The 20,142-nt window shown below is 42.6% G+C and overlaps 1 protein-coding gene across 4 annotated transcripts in view; it reads right to left on the minus strand.

Moving 5' to 3' along the window:
- fxr1 (FMR1 autosomal homolog 1) overlaps window positions 1-19,524 on the minus strand; it is a 106,645-nt gene extending 87,121 nt beyond the window's left edge. For all 4 annotated transcript variants that reach the window (XM_078563976.1, XM_078563974.1, XM_078563975.1 and 1 more), the window contains exon 1: window positions 19,393-19,524. In XM_078563976.1, coding sequence (XP_078420102.1) covers window positions 19,393-19,443 — 51 coding nt within the window. In that variant the 5' untranslated portion in view covers window positions 19,444-19,524. The remainder of the gene's footprint in view (window positions 1-19,392) is intronic.
- Window positions 19,525-20,142: the final 618 nt, after the last annotated feature.

The raw sequence follows: 20,142 nt of genomic DNA on the forward strand, positions 1-20,142 counted from the left end.
ATTATAATGTCCCATGTACCATTCATGTCTGAAGTCTAGATGGTCTCAACTTTGCTCCATGGAAGAAGGGAGCAACCAAAACGAGCATTTCTCAATTAATTTCTAATCCCATTAAGCATTCGCCAGATCACTTTCAGGAACCTTAACTTAAATATTTAATGCTGTCACTGTGCTTAATTCACGTATTGGTAGCATTAAGCATGTTTAGTTTTCTTTTAAGCAGCCTTCAGCAAGAATAATCTACAGTACTAAAAAGGGAAAACAAAGGTCTACTAAGAGCTTGACTGTGTTGGAATGCCTTGATAAGGGAAAATCCACTCAGATTTAAATTACTCTCCACTTTGCCCATCTTAGAACATCGCATTCAAAATACCTTAAAATTCAATATTGGATAGCCAATCCAACTTGACTTGTACCTGTTTAACTTTGATCACTTTTGCTTTTCACAGTAGGCTCAATTTCCCATGACCCACCATGATCTATCCTATTCCCCAATTAGCCCATTTTGTAAACCAAGGTAAAAATTGTGAACCTCTTGTTGACAAGTGTGTGGATATTCTGGAAGAAAGTGTGGAAGTGGGGCGTTGGGAGCTGATCTGCTGGAAGAGTCCACAAGTTCTGAAATGGGAATGGTGAGTTGGATAGGAAAGAGATTGGCAAGATAAGTCATCAGCGGGTGTGCTGGGCAGGCAGTTCGTTGAAAGAGTAGAATGGGGTATTTGGTGCTGTCAATGAGCTAGTGCCGAGTGCCTCACTGGGCCTTGTGGATGCCAAAAGAGGCAGAGAGAGAAGCTGTAGGCTTATCTAAGAGGAAACCAAGCCTGAGGCAGACAGGAGAGTGGGAAGGTCGAAGAGTACTGAAGGGTTGGAGTGGGGATTTGGGAGGCAGAGTACCTGAGGAGGGGAGAATGAAAGGCGGCATGATGATGATAAAGAGGAGTAAAGAAAAGAAAAATCAAGGGGAAATAGAAGTGATGAGCTTGGTTCTGAAGCAACAGCCAAAATGCATGCATGAATGGACACAGGCAGATATGGTATGTAAAATTTGGACCTGATCTTCAGGCTTAAGGTGCTATTTTGAGTTTTGCACATTTTATACAGAACAATTGCTTACTTACTTAGATTTGCCAGAGGTCCTCAGGACACCTGACCTTGATAGTAAAAACATTTAATTTGAATTGCTGTGTTAATCTTGGGACATTATTTTAGACTGTCTTTAAATCTGAAGGACAATATGCATCTGGCAAACTACAAAGATGATTTACCTTCTGACACTATTGAACAACATTGCAACAAACTGTGTTGAGCACACATTTTGAAAAAATGCATGCATGAGAAGTGAGCATAGACATATTTGCATACAAGATGATTTCCCAAAGTTTTTCTCCTATATTGTAGAAGATGAGCATTAAAATTACAAAGCATTCATCTATCAAAATACTTAACTCTTGTATCAGCTGTTACCAATAAATATATTTTCTCTCTTTTTTTCCCAATTTCAGCTCATGTGCAGTTGCCCTGCTCCTTCAACACCATGATTTTAAATAGCAGTGCTCTCTCCTGACTTCAGTCCTAACTCTTGTTGGCATAATCAGCAACTTGTCTGATATTAACAGTGGCAACAAGATTGAGAGAAAAACTTCCATTTAAATATTGCAGCATTGGGAAACAGAGCAAAGCAATAGGGATATGAATGAGTGGCACAATGATTTTGCAGGATCCAATGTCCCTGATGAAATTGCTTTTCTGCATGGAAATCCTGAAGCAAAATTTAATCTGTGCAAAGAATGACCAAAGATTTTAACTTCAAGTAGGGTCAGGTATCCATCCATCTTACAAGGATATGTATAAATGTCTAGTACAGATACATTTGAAAGCCTCAAGACTACACCTTTCATCATACCTTTCAGTTCTCCCCTCCTCAGATACTCCCTACATCCCTCTACAAGGTGAGAAAGAGCTGGTGCCAGCTGTCAGGGCTGCTGTTCCTCCCAAATCCCCAATCCAACCCTTCAGTACTCTTCAAATCCCTACTCTCCTGTCACTGTCCCAGGCTTGGTTCCCTCTTAGATAAGCCTACAGCTTCTCTCTGCCTTGTTTGGCATCCAAAAGGCCAAGTGAGGCACTCGGCACTAACTCATTGAGAGCACCAACTACCCAATTCTACTCTCTCGCTAAATTGCCTGCCCAGCACACCCGCTGAGGGCTTATCTTGCCAATCTCTCCCCTATCCAACTCACCACATTTCAGAACTTGTGGACTCTTCCAGCAGATCAGCTCCCAATGCCCCAATTACACATCTTCCTCCAGAATATCCACTCACTTGTGAATAAGACGCTTGGCATCCATAAACCTCTTGGGGATTGAGTGGCGTAGTGGTAACGTCAGTGGACTAGTAATTCAAGAACCAGCCTAATGTTCTGTAGTTATGGGTTCAAATCCTACCACAGCAACTGGTGAAATTTGAATTAAATTAATAAATCTGGAATTGAAATCTAGTTGCAGTAATGGTGACTATGAAACTATCATTGATTGCCATAACAATACCCATGTGGTTCACTAATGTCCTTCAGAAGGAAATCTGCTGTCCTTACCCAGTCTGGCCTACATGTGACTTCAGACCCACAGCAATGCGGTTGACTCTTAATTGTCCTCCAAAATAGCCAAGCAAGGCACTCAGTTATGGCAAATTAAGTATGGGCAACAAATGCTGGCTTTACCAGTGACGCCCAGATCCCATGAAAGAATTTTTTTTAAAAGTGCCTCAAAGTGCCTTAATGGAGGCCTGACTAGGGGGCGAGGGGGGTGTTTGTGTGTGTGACAGCTTTTCCCAAAATAAAGCCTCTCCACCACCACCACCCCGCCCCCCCACAGTATGCCTTCCATCACTTGCTCAAAGACCGTCACAATGGTGGTGTAGCTCTCATCACCAATCACACCTTTAGCTGTCCCCTTACTCCTACTTTGAGATTCTCACTTTGTTCCACCCTCTCACCTCTCATTTAACATCCTTGTTTTCTAAAAACCCACCCAAGAACCAGAAAAATGTTCTCACTGAGATATCTTCACTTCCCTCTCAGCCTCTGCATCAAGTGAATTCTCATTCTCAGCGATTTCAACTTCCATCTCAATTCAACATTGTTCTGAGTTCACTGCCCTGTTATTCTCCCTTAATCTCTCCCTTTACATAAACTCACCAACATATTCTGGACCATCCTGAGTGAAAAGATTCCGCTGTTTTAAATGGGCGACATCTTATTTTTAAACACAGACCCCTAGTACTAGATTTTTCCACAAGAGGAAACATCCTCTCCACATCCTGTCAAGATCCCTCAGGGTCTTATATGTTACAATCAAGTCACTCTTACTCTTCTAAACTCTAGTAGATACAAAGTCTGTCCAACCTTTCCTCATAAGACAACCCACCCATTCCAAATATTATCTGGTAAACCTTCTCTGAACGGCTTCCAATGCATTTACATCCTTCCTTAAATAAGGTGACCAATACTGTACACAGTACTCCCGATATGGTCTCACTATTGCCCTGTACAACTGAAGCATAACCTCCCTACTTTTGTATTCACTTCCCCTTGCAATAAATGATAACATTCAATTAGGTTCCTAATTACTTGCTGTACTTGCATACTAGCCTTTTGTGATTCATGCACTAGGACACCCAGATAACTCTGCACCTCAGAGCTCTGCAATCTCTCATCATTTAAATAATATGCATCTCCAATATTCCAGCCAAAATGGACAATTTCATTTTCTCACATTATACTCCATTTGTCAGATCTTTGCCCACTCACTTAACCTATGACTTTTTGTAACCTCCTTATGCCTTTTCCATTTCTTATTTTCCACCTATCTTTGTGTCATCAGTAAGTTTGGCGACCATCCCTTCATCCAAGTCATTTAAATAAACTGTAAACAGTTGAAATCCCAGTACTGATCCCAGTGGCTCACCACTCGTTACATCTTGACAACCTGAAAAAGACCCATTTATGCCTACTCTCTGCTTCCTGTTAGCCAACCAATCTTCTATCCATGCCAATATGTTACTTACTACCATGAGCTTTTATTTTCCGCAATAACCTCTGATGAGGCACGTTATCAAATGCCTTCTGGAAATCTAAGTACAGTACATCCACCGGTTCGCCTTTATCCACAGCACATGTTACTTCTTCAAAGAACTCCAATAAATTGGTTAAACACTATTTCCCTTTCACAAAACCATGTTGACTCTGCCTGATGACCTTGAGCTTATCCAAGTGCCCTGCTATAACTTCTTTAACAATAGCTTCTAACGTTTTCCCTATGACGGATGTTAAGCTAACTGGCCTGTAGTTTCCTGCTTTCTGTCTCCCTCCCTTTTTGAATAATGGAGTTACATTTGTTATCTTCCAATCTAATGGGACCGACCCTGAATCTAGAGCGTTTTGGAAAATTAAAACTAATACATCAACTATCTCACGAAACATTTCTTTTAAGACTCGAGAATGAAGTCCATCAGGGCCTGGGCTCCTGTCAGCCCGCAGCTCTAACAATTTGTTCAGTACCATTTCTCTGGTGACTATAATTTTCCTGACTTCCTGCCCCACTTCCATTTCCTGGTTTATAGTTGCTTCTGGGATGTTACTTGTATCCTCTATAGTGAAAACTGATGCAAAATACTTGTTAAATTCATCTGCCATCTCCTTGTTTTCCCATTATCAATTCTCTAGACTCACTTTCTACAGAGCCAACGTTCACTTTATTTTAAAAAGAGTTAACATTTATAAAAACACTATCTGTTTTCATATTTCTGGCTAGCTTTCTCTCATACTCTAATTTTTCCCTCCTTATTAATCTTTTAGCCATTCTTAGCTGTTCCTTATATTCTGTCCGACCGTCTGAACTGTTACCTGCCTTTGCACAATTATATGCTTTTTCTTCAAGTTTGATACTATCCTTAACCTTTCTTGTTAACCACGGATGGTGTGCCCATCCCTTGGACTTTTTCTTGCTTGTTGGAATGTATCTATCTATTCTGTGCATTCTGAAATATCGTCTTAAATATTAGCCACTGCATCTCCAATGACCTATCCCTTAACCTAATTCGCCAATTCACTTTAGCCAGCTCAGTTTTCATGTCCTCATAATTGCCCTTATTTAAGTTTAAAAACTTAGTCTCAGACCCACTTCTCTTTCCCTCAAACTGAATGTAAAATTCAATAATATTACGATTGCTGCTAGCTAGGGGCACCTGGGGGAGGCAGTGGCATAGTGATATTGTCTCTGGACTGGTAATTCAGCAACCCAGGGTAATACTCTGGGGACCCAGGTTCGAATCCCACCACGGCAGATGGTGGAATTTGAATTCAATAAAAATCTGGAATTAAAAGTCGAATGATGGCCATGAAACCATTGCCGATTGTCTTAAAAGCCCATCTGGTTCACTTACGTCCTTTAGGAAAGGAAATCTGCTGTCCTTACCTGGTCTGGCCTACATGTGACTCTCGACCCACAGCAATAATGGTTGATTCTTAAATGTCCTCTGAACAATTGGAGGCAATTAGGGATGAGCAATAAATGCTGACCTAGCCAGCGACGTCCACATTCCATGAACAAATATATTTTTAAAACTATGAGATCATTAATTATTCCCATCTCATTGCACAATACCAGGTTTAGTATAGCCTGCTTTCCGGTTGGCTCCAGAACGTGCTGTTCTAAGAAACTATCCTGAAAACATTCCATGTACTCCTCATCCATGCTATTTTTGTTCATCTGACTTTTCCAGTCTATATGTAAATCAAGATCTCCCATGATTATCACCGTGCCTTTCTGACAAGCTCCAATTATTTCTTCATGTGGTTACTGTTAGGGGGCCTGTACACGACTCCCACAAGTGACTTCTTGCCTTTACCATTTCTCATTTTTACCCAAACCATTTCCACTCCTGGTTTCTTGAACTTAGGTCATCCCTCTCTATTGTGCTAATACCATCATTAGCAAACAGAGCCATCCCTCCACCTTTTCCTCGCTTCCGGTCCTTCCTAAATATCCTGTACCCTTCAATATTCAGGTCCCAATCCATGTCCTCCTGCAGCCATGTCTCTGTAATGGCTATCAAATCATAATTATTTGTGTGCTCTCAGTTCATCTGTTTTGTTTCGAATGCTACGTGCATTCAGATATAGAGCTTTTAGCTTTATCCTTTTATTCTTTTTATAACCTCTAGCTTCATCTGTTGATTTACTGTTAGATTTGTACTCTCTACCCCTACCTGTCACAGTCTGTTTTTCATTTCCCGTAGTACTACTGTTTCCTTTCGTCTTGTTTCTGCTCTTTGATTTACCACATCTTCCCAAATTTGATTCCTTGTCCCCGCTATTTAGTTTAAAACTCTCTCTACTTCCCTAGTTACACGGCTCGCAAGAACACCAGTCCCAGCACAGTTTAGGTATAGACCATCCCAACAGTATAGATCCCACTTTCCCCAGTACTGGTGCCAGTGCCCCACGAACCGGTATCAACTTCTCCCACACCAGGCTTTGAGCCACACATTCATCTCCCCAATCTGATTTGTCCTATGCCAATTTGCACATGGCTGAGGTAATAATCCAGAGATTTTGGCCTTTGAGGTTCTGCTTCTTAATTTGGTGCCTAGGTCTTCATACTGGCTGTACAGAACCTCCTTCTTTGTCCTGCCTATGTTGGTACCTACATGGATCACAATGACTGGGTCCTCCCACTGCAAGGCCCTCTCCAGCACCGAGCAGATGTCCTGCACCCTGGCACCGGGCAGGCAACACAGCTGTCTGGACTCATGCCCTTTGCTGCAGAGAGCGGTGTCAATCCTTCTGACTGTACTGCCCCTACATTCCTATTTGCTTCCCCCATTTGAACGGCTTCCTGTACCACAGTGCCATGGCCAGTTAGCTCATCCACCCTGCAGCCGCCACTCATTCAAACAAGCTGAAAAAAACTCAAACCTGTTGGACAATTGTAAAGGCTGAGGCCCCTGCACTCCTGTCCCCCGAGTCCCCTTACCTGCCTCACTCACAGTCACACCCTGTCCCTGACCACTGACCAAATCAGAAGACCCTGTCCGAAGACGTATGACCGCCTCCTGGTACAAAGAATACAGGTAACTTTCCCCCTCCCTGATATGTCGCAGTGTCTGTAGTTCAGCCTCCAGCTCATAAACTCTGAAGTTTGAGCAGCTTCGGCTCAAACTCTTGTTGCAGACATGTTTGCCCTGAATCGAACTAGCATCCAGGAGCTCCCACACGCTGCAGCTGTGACACATCGCCTGTCCTGACATCCTTAATGTGTTCTAATTAACTATTTAATTATTTTATTCAATTATGTCTTTTATTTTTGTTTTTATATATTTTATTAACCTTATCACCAGCTGCTAGACTATTTTGAACCTTAGGAATAGAATAAACCTTAGTCAGTTACCAGATACTCGTCAAATAACGAGCTCCCTCTCCTGTAGCAGAGTACAACCACTTGCTGAAGGCCCGAGAAAGTTAGAAAACTGAAAGCAAAGGAGTACCTCTTTCCCTTCCTTCCCTAACTCCCTTAACTACCCAAATCCCAGCACTCTATTCCAAGTCGCACTTCTTGCAGTAAACCTTAACTGAAGCACCTCTTCTCCTTCTCCCCCCCGCCACAAAGCACTGAATACCCACGTGAACCAAATTCCCAAATATACTCAAAAACAAAAAATGCTGGAAAAACTCAGCAGGTCTGACAGCATCTGTGGAGAGAAAGAAAGAGATAACATTTCGAGTCCATATAACTCAGGTCTAAAGGGAGGTAGGGATGTGGTGAAATATATACTGATTAAGGGGGGTGGAACCGGTGAAGCTGGATAGGTGGTCAGCAATAGGTGGAGGCAAACGAGATATGGCAAAAAATGTCATAAACAAAAGGTCAAAGAGCTGTGAATGGTGGTGGTACTTGCTAAATGGGGTGCTAATGGGTGACATTAAGAAAGCAAAATGTGATAACGGCCAGGCTGGGGCAAGCACTCTGGAAACTGGCAGGTTGCCCTAGTGGGGAGAGGGGATGGTAGTGGGAAGAAAGATCAAAAATAGGCTAAAAGCTGGGGATAAAACAATGAATGAAAATGGAAGTAAATTTCAAAAATAATAATAATGAAAATAAGTGGGAAAAAAATTAATAAAAGTTAAAAAAATAAAAATGAATATGGAAAAAAGGTGGATGAAAAAGGGGTGGGGAATGGAGGAGAGCGTTCATGGTCTGATGTTGTTGAACTCAAATGTTAAGTCCGGAAGGCTGTAGAGTGCCTAATCGGAAGATGAGGTGCTGTTCCTCCAGTTTGCGTCGAGCTTCACTGGAACATTGCAGCAGGCCAAGGATGGACAGGTGGACATGAGAGCAGGATGGGGTGTTGAAATGGCAAGCGACAGGAAGGACGCTATCATGGTTCTAGGAGGGAGAGGAAGGTGTGAGGGCAGAGGTGTGGGAGATGGGTCGGGCACGGTTGAGGGCCCTATCAACCACCATGCATGGGAAACCTCGGTTAAGGAAGGAGGAAGAGATGTGAGAAGTACTGTTTTGGAAAGTGGCATCATCAGAACAGATGTGACGGAGGCGAAGGAACTGAGAGAATGGGATGGAGGTCCTTACAGGAAGCAGGGTGTGAGGAGCTGTAGTCAAGGTAGATTCCTTAAAAGCCAGGGTATCAGCTGCAATGGCTTTTCTTCCCACCCCCACAGCATTATCTCTAATGTCTCCAAGGATCTATCCTTAGTCCGCTCCTATTTTCCATCAACATGCTGCTCCTCGGCAACATCATGCGAAAAACAGCGCTAGTTTTTAAGATATATTGATGACACCCTGCTGTACTTCACCAATATCTCTCAACTCCCCCATTGTAACCAAATTATCAGACTGCTTGTTCAAGATCCAGTACTGAATGAGCAGAAACTTCTTTCAATTAAATACTGGGAAGACTATAGCCATTAGCTTCAGTCCCCAAATAAACTCTGCTTCCTAGCCACCAACTTCCATCTCTTTCCACGACCATAAGACATAGGAGCAGAAATTAGGCCATTCGGCCCATCGAGTCTGCTCAGCCATTCAATCATGGCTGATAAGTTTCTCAACCCCATTCTCCCGCCTTCTCCCCATAACCTTTGATCCCCTTACCAATCAAGAACCTATCTATCTTGGTCTTAAATACACTCAATGACCTGGCCTCCACAGCCTTCTGTGGCAATGAATTCCATAGATTCACCACTCTCTGGCTAAAGAAGTTTCTCCTCATCTCTGTTCTAAAAGGTCTTCCCTTTACTCTGAGGCTGTGCCCTCGGGTCCTAGTCTCTCCTACTAATGGAAACATCTTCCCCATGTCCACTCTATCCAGGCCTTTCAGTATTCTGTAAGTTTCAATCAGATCCCCCCCAATATCCTTCTAAACTCCATCGAATATAGACCCAGAGTCCTCAAATGTTCCTCATATGTTAAGCCTTTCATTCCTGGGATCATTCTCGTGAACCTCCTCTGGACCCTCTCCAGGGCCAGAACATCCTTCCTGAGATACGGGGCCCAAAATTGCTCAATATTCTAAATGTGGTCTGACCAGAGCCTTATAAAGCCTCCGCAGCACATCCCTGCTTTTATATTCTAGTCCTCTCGAAATAAATGCCAACATTGCATTTGCCTTCCTAACTACCAACTCAACCTGCAAGTTAACCTTAAGAGAATCCTGGACTAGCACTCCCAAGTCCCTTTGCACTCCAGAATTCTGAATTCTCTCCCCATTTAGAAAATAGTCTATGTCTCTATTCTTCCTACCAAAGTGCATGACCTCACACTTCCCCACGTTGTATTCCATCTACCACTTCTTTGCCCATTCTCCTAACCTGTCCAAATCCTTCTGCAGCCTCCCCGCCTCCTCAATACTACCTGTCCCTCCACCTATCTTTGTATCATCTGCAAACTTAGCCAGGATGCCCTCAGTTCCTTCATCTAGATCATTAATGTATAAAGTGAAAAGTTGTGGTCCCAAACACTGACCCCTGCGGAACTCCACTAGTCACCGGCCGCCATCCTGAGAAGGACCCCCTTATCCCCACTCTCTGCCTCCCGCCAGACAGCCAATCTTCTATCCATGCTAGTACCTTGCCTCTAACACCATGGGTGTTGGTTCTGACAACTGTCAGAATGATCAAATATGGCACCAGCGTGTTCATGACCTTTGTGTCATACTTGATCAGAGATAAGCCTTCGATCACAACACTAAGACCACCAACAACACTTGCAATCAGCCAATTCCTCCCCACTCCAGCCCATTTGCCACTGAAACCCTCATTCATGCCTTTGTTACCTCTACATTTAACTACTTTACCACACTCCTCACAAGCCTCCCACATTCCACCCAGCATAAACTCGAGGTCTCCTAAACTCCGCTGCCCATGTCCTTAGTCACACTGAATCCTATTCACCCATCACCTCATTGTGGCCACTGGCCTCCTTTCCTCCTGGTTAAGCAACATTTCGATTTTAAAAATTCTCATCCTTGTTTTCAAAACCTCTACGGCTGTGACCCTATCTGTAATCTCCTCCAGGCCCACAACCCCCAAAGACATCTACACTCCTATAATTTTGGCCCCTTAAGCATCTTCAATTTTAATTGCTCCACCATTGGCACCCATGCCTCCAGCTGCCTAGGCTCTAAGCTCTGGGATTCCTTCCAAACCTCCCTTTGCTCCTTTAAGACACTCCTTAAAACCTACCTCTTTGACAAAGCTTTTGGCCACCTGCCCCAATATCACCTTATGTAAGTTAGTATAAAATTTCACTCTGTTGCTCCTGTGAAGCATCTTGAGATATTTTATGTTAAAGGTGCTATTTAAACACAATTTGTTGTTACTATAATTATCTTTCCTGCTGATATTAAAAAGAAAATTGCCACAAACTGGCTAGAAACCCAACATAGGCTCAGCAAATTAGTTAGCAGATACTGAACAGCTATCGTTACAATTCCAATATACGTGCACATCATCTTTAGCTGGCTAACCAGACAAAAAGACGGAGAAACATGGGGCGAATTTTCAGGTGATCAGCTTCAATACTGGGAGATCACATTTGCACTTGTTGGATTAATGCCAGTAGTGAGTAGTACAGCATCGGGTGTGCTTCAGTGAATGGAACTCTTGCCATGAATCAGAAGGTTTAAGTATCAATCCAGAGACCTCAACAGAAAATCCAGGTTGAAACTCCAGTGCTGTTATCATTGAAGGTGCAGTCTTTTACAAGTGACATTAAACCAAGGCCCATCTGCCTATTTCAAAGAGCAGGGGCATTATCAGCCAACACCACAAATAAGAGATTAGTTACTATTGACAAATAGTGCAAAGTTTGCTACGTGAAAACTGCCTGCATTGGCTATAAAGACTTTTCAGTTCTGTACAAATTCACCTTTTTCTTTAGTCCTCAGCTGTTATAGCACAACTCAGGTGACTAAAATTACCTCATTTCCTCAACCAACGTGCATTCTAATTTCTGTACTATTTTGTCAATTCAAATTTTAACTGTGTGCCTAATTTGGCTCCTACACCCCACCCATTCATCCCATAAACATGGACTGTATTTCAACCGAGGTTGCTACTGGACACTAGGACAGGCACTGAATTAATCCCTCCCCCACCACCACAAACTGCACTAGGACAAGAGGATAGAAGAGCACAACTCCTCACTGTTGAAAGCATTAATGCATGAAATTTCTTGCATCTTCTCCCTTGAATTTTGCTAGATTCATTTTTTAAAATTTATTTGTGGGATATGAACATCGCTGGCAAGGCCAGCATTTATTGCCCATCTCTAATTGGACTCGAGAAGGTAGTTGCCTCCTTGAACCGCAGCAATCCATGCTCCATGTGGTGTAGGTAGACCTACAGTATTGTTTGGAAGAGAGTTCAAGGGTTTGGACCCAGTGACAGTCAAAGAATGGCGATGTCATTTCAAGTCAGAATGGTTTGCGAGTGGAGGGGAATTTGCAGGTGGTGGTGTTCCCATGCATCTGCTGCCCTTGTTCTTTGAGGTGGTAGAAGTCATAGGTTCGGAACATGCTGTTGGAGGAGGCTTAGCAAGTTGCTGCAGTGCACCTTGTATATGGTACACTTTGCTACTACTGTGGAGGGAGTGAATGTTGGTGGTGGATGGTGGATCTAGTGGGCTATTTTGGCCTCGATGGTGTTAAGTTTCTGGAGTGGTGTTGGAGCTGCACTCATCCAAGCAAGTGAACAGTATTCCACCACACTCCTGACTTGTGCCTTGTAAATTGAGGGAAGTTACTCACTGCAGAATTCATTGTCTCTGACCTTTTCTTGTAGTCACAGTATTTATTGGTGGTATAGTTAAAGTTGTAGTCAATGGCCCTCCAGGATGTTAATGGCGAGGGAGTCAGCAACGTAATTCTTTTGAATGTCAAGGGGGATGGTTAGATTCTACCTTGTTGGAGATGGTCATTACCTGGCACTTGTGTGGTGTAAATGTTGTTTGCCATTTATCAGCCCAAGCCTGAATGTGGTCCAAGTCTTGCTGCATGCAGGCACAGCCTGCTTCAGAATGAGTCGCAAATGGTACAGGCAGTGTGCAATCATCAGCAAACATCCCCACTTCTGAGCTCACAGTGGAAGGGAGCTCACTGATGAAACAATTCAAAGTAGTGGGCCTAGGGCACTACCCCAAGGGACTCCTGCAACTATGCCCTGAGGCCAAGATCTCCAACAACCATCTTCCTTTGTACTCAGTATGACTCCAACCAGTGCGGAGTTTTTCTCCTCACTCCCATTGACCTCAGTTTTGTTAAAGCTCTTTAATTCCACACTCAAATGCTGCCTTGATGCCAAGGGCAGTCACTCTCACCTCACTTCTGGAGTTCAGCTATTTTGCCCATGTTTGGACCAAGGCTGTACAGTAATGAGGTCTGGAGCTGAGTGGCCCTAGCATAATCCATCAGTGAGTAGCTTATTGGTGAGTAGTTGCTACTTGATAGCATGGTCAACCACACCTTCCATCACTTTGCTGATGATTCAGATTGGCGGGGCATTAATTGGCTGGAATGGATATATCCTGCTTTGAAGCAATACCTGGACAGTTTTCCACATTGTCAGGTACATGCCAGTATTGTCTCAATTAAAGGTCACCTGCCTAAACCAATGGCTTGCCTTCCATTTGTCCCCACTTTTCACGAAATGCATGTCCTCTGCCTAGCACTCCACATTAGTACTATCAAGGTAAAAAATCATATGGGAATCCTGGGAACTCACCATGTCTCCCAGAATTACTGGTATATGCATACAGTGATTATGATTCTAGACCCCATTCCAAAGGTCAAAAATGTTGATTGTTGAGCAAAGACATTTTACTGCAAGGCACCAGTTCAATACAACTAATTCTTTCACCAAAAAAAAGGAATGTTCGTTGGCTTCTCTTTAAACTGGTGAAATTAACATAACTATATTTAACAAAATTGAATTTTCCTTTTAAACTATGTACCGTGAAACATCAGAATAATAATCTACAACCGAAAAAATTTAATTGCAGGCCCTAAATGACATGTGCAAATTTCAACATCCACAGCCTTACACATCACTATCCCAAGCCTGCCTCCAGCTAAGGAGTACAAACTGAAATAGTTCTTTTATTTTAAATTAATTCTCAGGATGTGGCTGTTGCTGGCAAGGTTGGTATTTATTGTCAATCCCTATTTTCCCTTCCAAGGGGATGGGGATGAGCTGCCTTCTTGAGCTGTTGCAGTCCAGGAGGTGAAGTTGCTCCCAGAATGCTGATTGATGGGTTTTCCAAGATTTTGGAAGTTCTAATGAAGGAACAGAATGTTAAAGTTGGTGAGGCTTGAAGGCAATGAGGTTCCCATGCCTCTGCTGTGCTTGTCCTAAATAGGTTACAGACGTGAGTTTAAGAGCTGCTGCAGTGCATCCTATAGATGCTACATGTCGGCACCTTATGCCAGTGGTAGATGTTTAGGATAGTAGATAAAGTGCCAGTCAAGCAGATTGCTTTGTCCTGGATGGTTTTGAGCATCTCGAATACTGTTGCAGCTATAGCCATTCATGCAGGTGGAGAATATTCCATCACACACCTAACCAGGTGGTGGATGGGTTTTGGGGAAAAATCATGTAAATCACTTGTTACAGTACAATCTCTGACCTGCTCCTCTAACCATGGCATTTGTGGTGGCTAACTGGTCTCGTTGAGTTTCCTGTCAATGGTGACTCTCCATGATATTAATGCTGGGAAACAGTGATGGTAATACCACAGAATGTCAAGGCAAGGTGACTAGGATCTTTCATATCAGAGTTAGTAATTGTCTCGAACTTCCATAGCACAAGCATTACTTGTTACATACAGGCCAAGTCTGGATGTTGTCCACGTGTTGCTGCATGTGAACATAGACTGTTTCCTTTTTAAATTTGCTTATGGGATGTAGGCATAATGCCCATTCCTAATTGCCTTTGAAAAAAGTGGTGGTGAGTCACCTTCTTGAACTGCTGCAGTCCATCTGGTGTAGATACATGCACACAGTGCTGTTAGGAAGGGAATTCCAGGGTTTTTATCTTGAGGCAGCGAAGGAACTGCAATATAGTTCCAAGTCAGGATGGTATGTTATAGGAGGGGAACTTGCAGGTGGTGGTGTTCCCATGCATCTGCTGCCCTTGCCCTTCAAAGGTGTTGGGAGTTATAGGTTCGGAAGGAGCCTTGGCGAGTTACTGCAACGCATCTTGTATATGGTACACATTGCTGCCAATGTGATGGAGGTAGCTAATGCTCAAGATGGCATACGGGGTGCCAATCAAGCAGGCTGATGTGTCTTAGATGCTGTCGAGCTTCTTGCATGTTGTTGGAGCTACACTCATCCAGGCAAGTGGAGAGTATTCCATCACTTCTATTCCTGACTTGTGCCTTGCAGATGGTGAACAGGGTTTGGGGAGTTGGAAGGGCAAGTCATTCACTGAAGAATTCCCAGCCTGACCTGCTATTCTAGCCAACGATTATACATTTGGTCCACTTTAGTTTCAGGTCAATGGTAACACCCACCCACCTCTTCCCAAATGTTGATGGTGTGAATTCAGCAATGGATTCAGCATAATCCTGTTGAATGGCATGGGGAGATGGTTAGACACTCTCTTGATGGAGAATGTCATTGCCTGGCACTTGTGTGGTATGAACGTTGTTCACCACTTATCAGACCAAGCCTGAATGTTGTCCAAGTTTTGCTGCATGTCGGCACAGGCTGCCGCATTGTCTGAAGAGTCACAAATGGCACAGCCAGCCATCATCAGACATGACTGACAGCGTCAGCAAATATCCCCATTTCAGATTATGCTGAAGGTTAAGTCTTTGAAGCAGGTGAAAATGGTTGGGGGTCATTTTCTTCTCCAAGGAACTCCTGCCGCGATGCCCTGGGGCTGAGATGATTGCGGTCTTGGAAGCCCTTTGTGGCGAGAATAAATATAGGCACCGGAGAGTTTTTCCCCATCGTTACTGACTTTAGTTCTACTAGGGTTCCTTGGTGCCACACTCTTATCGGATGCTGCCTTGATGTCAAGAGCCATCACTCTCATCTCTGGAATTCAGTTCATTTACATTTTGGATCAAGGCTCTAATGAGGTCTGGAGCTGAGTCGTCCTTGAGAAACCTGAAAGGAGCACCGGTGTGCAGAGGTTTTTTATTTGAGTATACAAAATTTGATTGTAATGTTGACGATTCTATCACTTGGCTGATGATTGGGAATAGATGGATAGGTGCAGTAACCAGCCAGATCAGATTTGTCCTGTTTCCGTAGACAAAATATATCTGGGCAATTTCTCCACATTTTTTTGGTTACGTTGTGGCTGTACTCCCAACAGCTTTTCTCAGGGTGTGGCTACTTTTGGAGCACAGGTCTTCAGCACTACAACAGAGGTTCCTCACCTTTGCTGTTGCTTCCAGAGCACTCAAATCATTTTTGATGTCTCGGCAATGAATCAAAATGGCTAAAGACTGGCATCTGTGATAGTGGACAAGCAAAGAGGCAGAGAAGGATTATCCACTTTTCATTTCTGGCTGAAGATGACTACAAATACTTTCGCCATGCCTTTGGCACAAAAATGCTGAGCTCCATCATTGTTGTGAATGGAAAACTCATGGAGTCACCTCCTCCTCCTGTTAATTAGTTATTAACCACCATTCACAACTGGAAGTGGCAGGGCTTTGGCCTGATCCATTGGTTATGCAATCACCCAGCTCTGCTTATAACATGCAGCATTCCATATTTAATCTGTATGTAGTCTGGTGGCATTGCTTTTTTAGTTTAACAGCTCATTTCAGGTACACTCCATTCTGCTCTCACAATGTTCTTCTGCATCTTATCGAGCCAGTGTTGGTCAACTAGTCTGATGGTGGAAGAATATGATAAAACAATTCCACACTGCTGATGGCCATCAATCTCTTGAATGCTCAGCTTCGAACTGCTGCATCTAGTCTTAAACCGTTCCACTTAGTACAGTGGTGCCACACGGCACAATTGAGGGTATGAAAATGGGACTTGGACTCCACAAAGACTGTTCATTGGTCACTCCCACCTGAATGCTGTTTAGTTAGACAAGAGATAAGTATCAGTCAGGACAGCAGGGAGAAAACCCCTGCTCGTCTTTGATCTTTAACATGGAACTGAGAGCATAGGCAGGGCCTCAGCTTACCAAAAGATATTAGTCCAGTAACATAACCACTGCTTCACTGTACCCCCACTTAATAATAGGAGGTCCTACACTAAAGACTTGTCATTCTCTAAATTAGGAACAATTTTGAATAAATTGATATTTAAAAATAATTGAGTCATGACAATATTTTAAAAGCTACACTTCTCAAATTAAACTGCTTACTGCAATCAGTATAAACTAAAGTTGCTGATACTGTTTTTATATTTTCAGAATCCATACATGATTTAGTTACTTAAAAGTTCATACAGTTCCATCAAAACTGACAAAAGTTCATTAAAAATAATACATCAGTGTAGTACACTGTATAACAAAGCAAACATTTAGGTTATAATCTTTGCCACAGGAAAGAAACTTAGAGAATAATTTCAAAATGGCAAACAGCTCAAGTTTAAAAAAGCTTCTTTAACATTTAATAAAGGCAATGAAAACCGATATGCACAAGACATACTGAAACTGTGATCTGCAAATCAATTTTTCCATGCCCTATTGCATGAGGTAAACTAAATGATTCTCTAGGCTGAGACTCTGGAGTACTGAAAGAGTGCCAATTGTTGGAGATACCATCATTGGAAAAGACATTAAGCCAAGGCCTCTACTGCCTGTCCCAGGGCATGCCAAGACAACCTTGGCAATACTCAACAAAAAAAAAAATCAGAAACCTTTCTGATGTCCAAGTCAATGTTCCTCTCAACCAAAAGCAAATTAACTGGCCATTCATCACATTACTGCTTATGGACCATTCTAGTACACAATGATATCCACATTCACCTACATAACTATGACTGCATTTTAAAGTAAAAAAAATGTGATGGGGTTTGGAAAACTTGAGGGACGCAAGAAGCTATAGGACTTCCAAGTTATTTTTCTAAAACAATGGTAAAGCAACATCTTGACTTTAAAATTCTTATCCTTGTTTTCAAATCCCTCCATGGCCTTGCCCTCCCTATCTCCTCCAGCCCCACAACCCTCAAGATTTCTGCACTACTCTTAATTCTGGCCTCTTCCCAATTATCCCTGCTCCACCATTGGTGGCTGTGACTTCAGTTGCCCAAGCTCTGGAATTCCCTCCCTACACTTATGTCTCTCTACCTAGTTTTCCTCCTTTAAGGAAATCCTTAAAACCCACCTCTGACCAAGCTTTTGGACATCTGACCCAATTTCTCCCCACATGGCTCAGTGTCATACTTTGTTTTATAATGCTCATGTGAGGCACCTAGGGATGTTAAAGGCATTATATAAATTGTTGTTGTGACCTTTGTGCTTTTCAATAAAATGTGGACTTCATAGCCGTAACAGAAGAGCTGGGATTGGAGATGCCAATTTAGGGCAGAACATAAGAATTTCTAGTTCTAGGGAGACAGTCATAAACCAATACCATAATGATTATCCAAAACTTGAAAAAAAACTGCGATGTAAACTGATTGTTACAGATCTAGTGAAAGCATCCAAAATATAATCCAGAATATACAGCAAAAGTCAACGCGAAGTCAATGCCACAGAGACAAATTTAAAACTTTAGCCGACCCTTTTCATTCACAAAATGCTAAACGATCATGAGATCATCTCTGCCATCGCTAACATCCGTTATTAAAAACCTTTAAAAACGTTTTTATTCAAAACAGCTTTGAAAAGTAAACACATATTCCACTCGGAGATTATTCACGATTACATAATTTTACATTATATAAAAAAGAATCAAGTCGTTTACTTCCACCCCTCCCCCCGTTTCATACTCCATCTGTTTCCACTGCATTCAAATTCAATAGGTCTGAAGATTCATTGTTAAGTGAGACAGTTGACGTTTGAAACACGTCAAAAAGATTCCAAGTCCAATAAACTTGAGGGAGGGAGGGGGGGAAAAAAATTTAAAACGCATTTTCGCACTAAAGGAAGGAAACTTGCTATTTATGTAATTATTTTATCCGATCATTTGCACATCAGGCAAACCCCTTTTCAAGGTACCACGCCTAGAGCTCCCATCATTTTAACTTCCCTATGCACTTTTATGGCAAAAATAACATGCTTTAATCAAGCGGTTTCAACATACGTCCTCGTTTTAAAAATAACTTGAAACTAGACTCCAAGCGCTTTTCTAAACTTGATAAAACATGACTGACAAGTAACAGCCGGCGAGGTATGTATGTACTCGAATGACGTACTTGAAATAGTTGCTACATGAGAAGGTTTTTTTTTATATATATATATTTATACACAAAGGGAAGGGGGACAACATGCACAAAATAGAATGAGAATCGTCAAAAAGTAGTTACTTTATTATTTTTTGAAACATCCGTTAAAACGATTTTACTAAAAAAAACACGGAATCTGTCCGCACATACTCTTCGCGTTTACCGGTTATAAGATAAAACTCTTTCAAAAAGTAGAAGAAAACTTGACGAAATAAATGTGAAGACGGCGATGGAATGGGAGAGTAAAGGCCTAGTAACTCTCTCCCCAGCCAGGCCTGCAGCTTCGACAGCGACTACACCAGGTTAGCGCCCACTAAAAGCCGCGCTGCTCCCTGCCACACGCTCGGCAACTCACGGTCCTTCTGCTCAGTTTTAACGCGGTCACAACGCCCCTTGTTTAAAAAAAAACACCCAAGCCAGAGAGCGAGGTTCCCGGGGCGGGGTGAGGGGTTTACCTTGTAAAATGCTCCGTTGGAGCCGCGCACTTCGACCGTCAGCTCCTCCATATTGGAAGCGCAGGGAAGCCTGGGATGTGTTTCTAGAATTTGTACAGAGAGAGAGAGTGAGTGGAGTCAGACAGTAAGGGGTGTCAACATCTCCTCTATCAACCCACTCACACTCTCTCTCAAATAAGATACTCAGTCTTCTCCTGACAGGCTGCCAGGACTATCCTACTGGCAGGGTCCTCATCAATCAAGGGCAAGTTAGGACCAATAGTCAACAATTTGTAAAGCAGAAATATCTGTTCAAGCACCTGCTACTGTGTTCTTTCAGTCAGATACATCAACAATGGTTACGGTTATTAAACCAAAATGAGCTGGCCTTACATCCAAAGGGGAAAGCTAGAAAACTATACCACCACCAAGGAAAAAGAAGTACTGTACCTTTTAAAAAGTTGCACTTACTCAAGTGCCAAGCTGGTGAGCTAAGCAGTTGCCAGTTTTGACATCCCGTTTCAGTATCAAGAACTCCCAACCAAGATACAGTATTGTCTGCCTTCACTCTGCCTCAACTGTGAAAGAGTAGTATCCCTCCACACTGAACTTTCCTGCCTCCAAACTGTCTATCTTTAAGACATTCCGTTTTTGGTGTTTGACCAGTATCCAAGTTTGCAAGTGAAAATCAAGACAGACTAAACTTCCCTTGATCCTCAATGTCAATGAGTCACTGCAGCTCAGTAATTCACATGTACAGTATATTCTGTA

The sequence above is a fragment of the Cetorhinus maximus genome, chromosome 19 (assembly GCF_964194155.1).
Source record: "Cetorhinus maximus chromosome 19, sCetMax3.hap1.1, whole genome shotgun sequence".
Classification (NCBI taxonomy): Eukaryota; Metazoa; Chordata; class Chondrichthyes; order Lamniformes; family Cetorhinidae; genus Cetorhinus; species Cetorhinus maximus.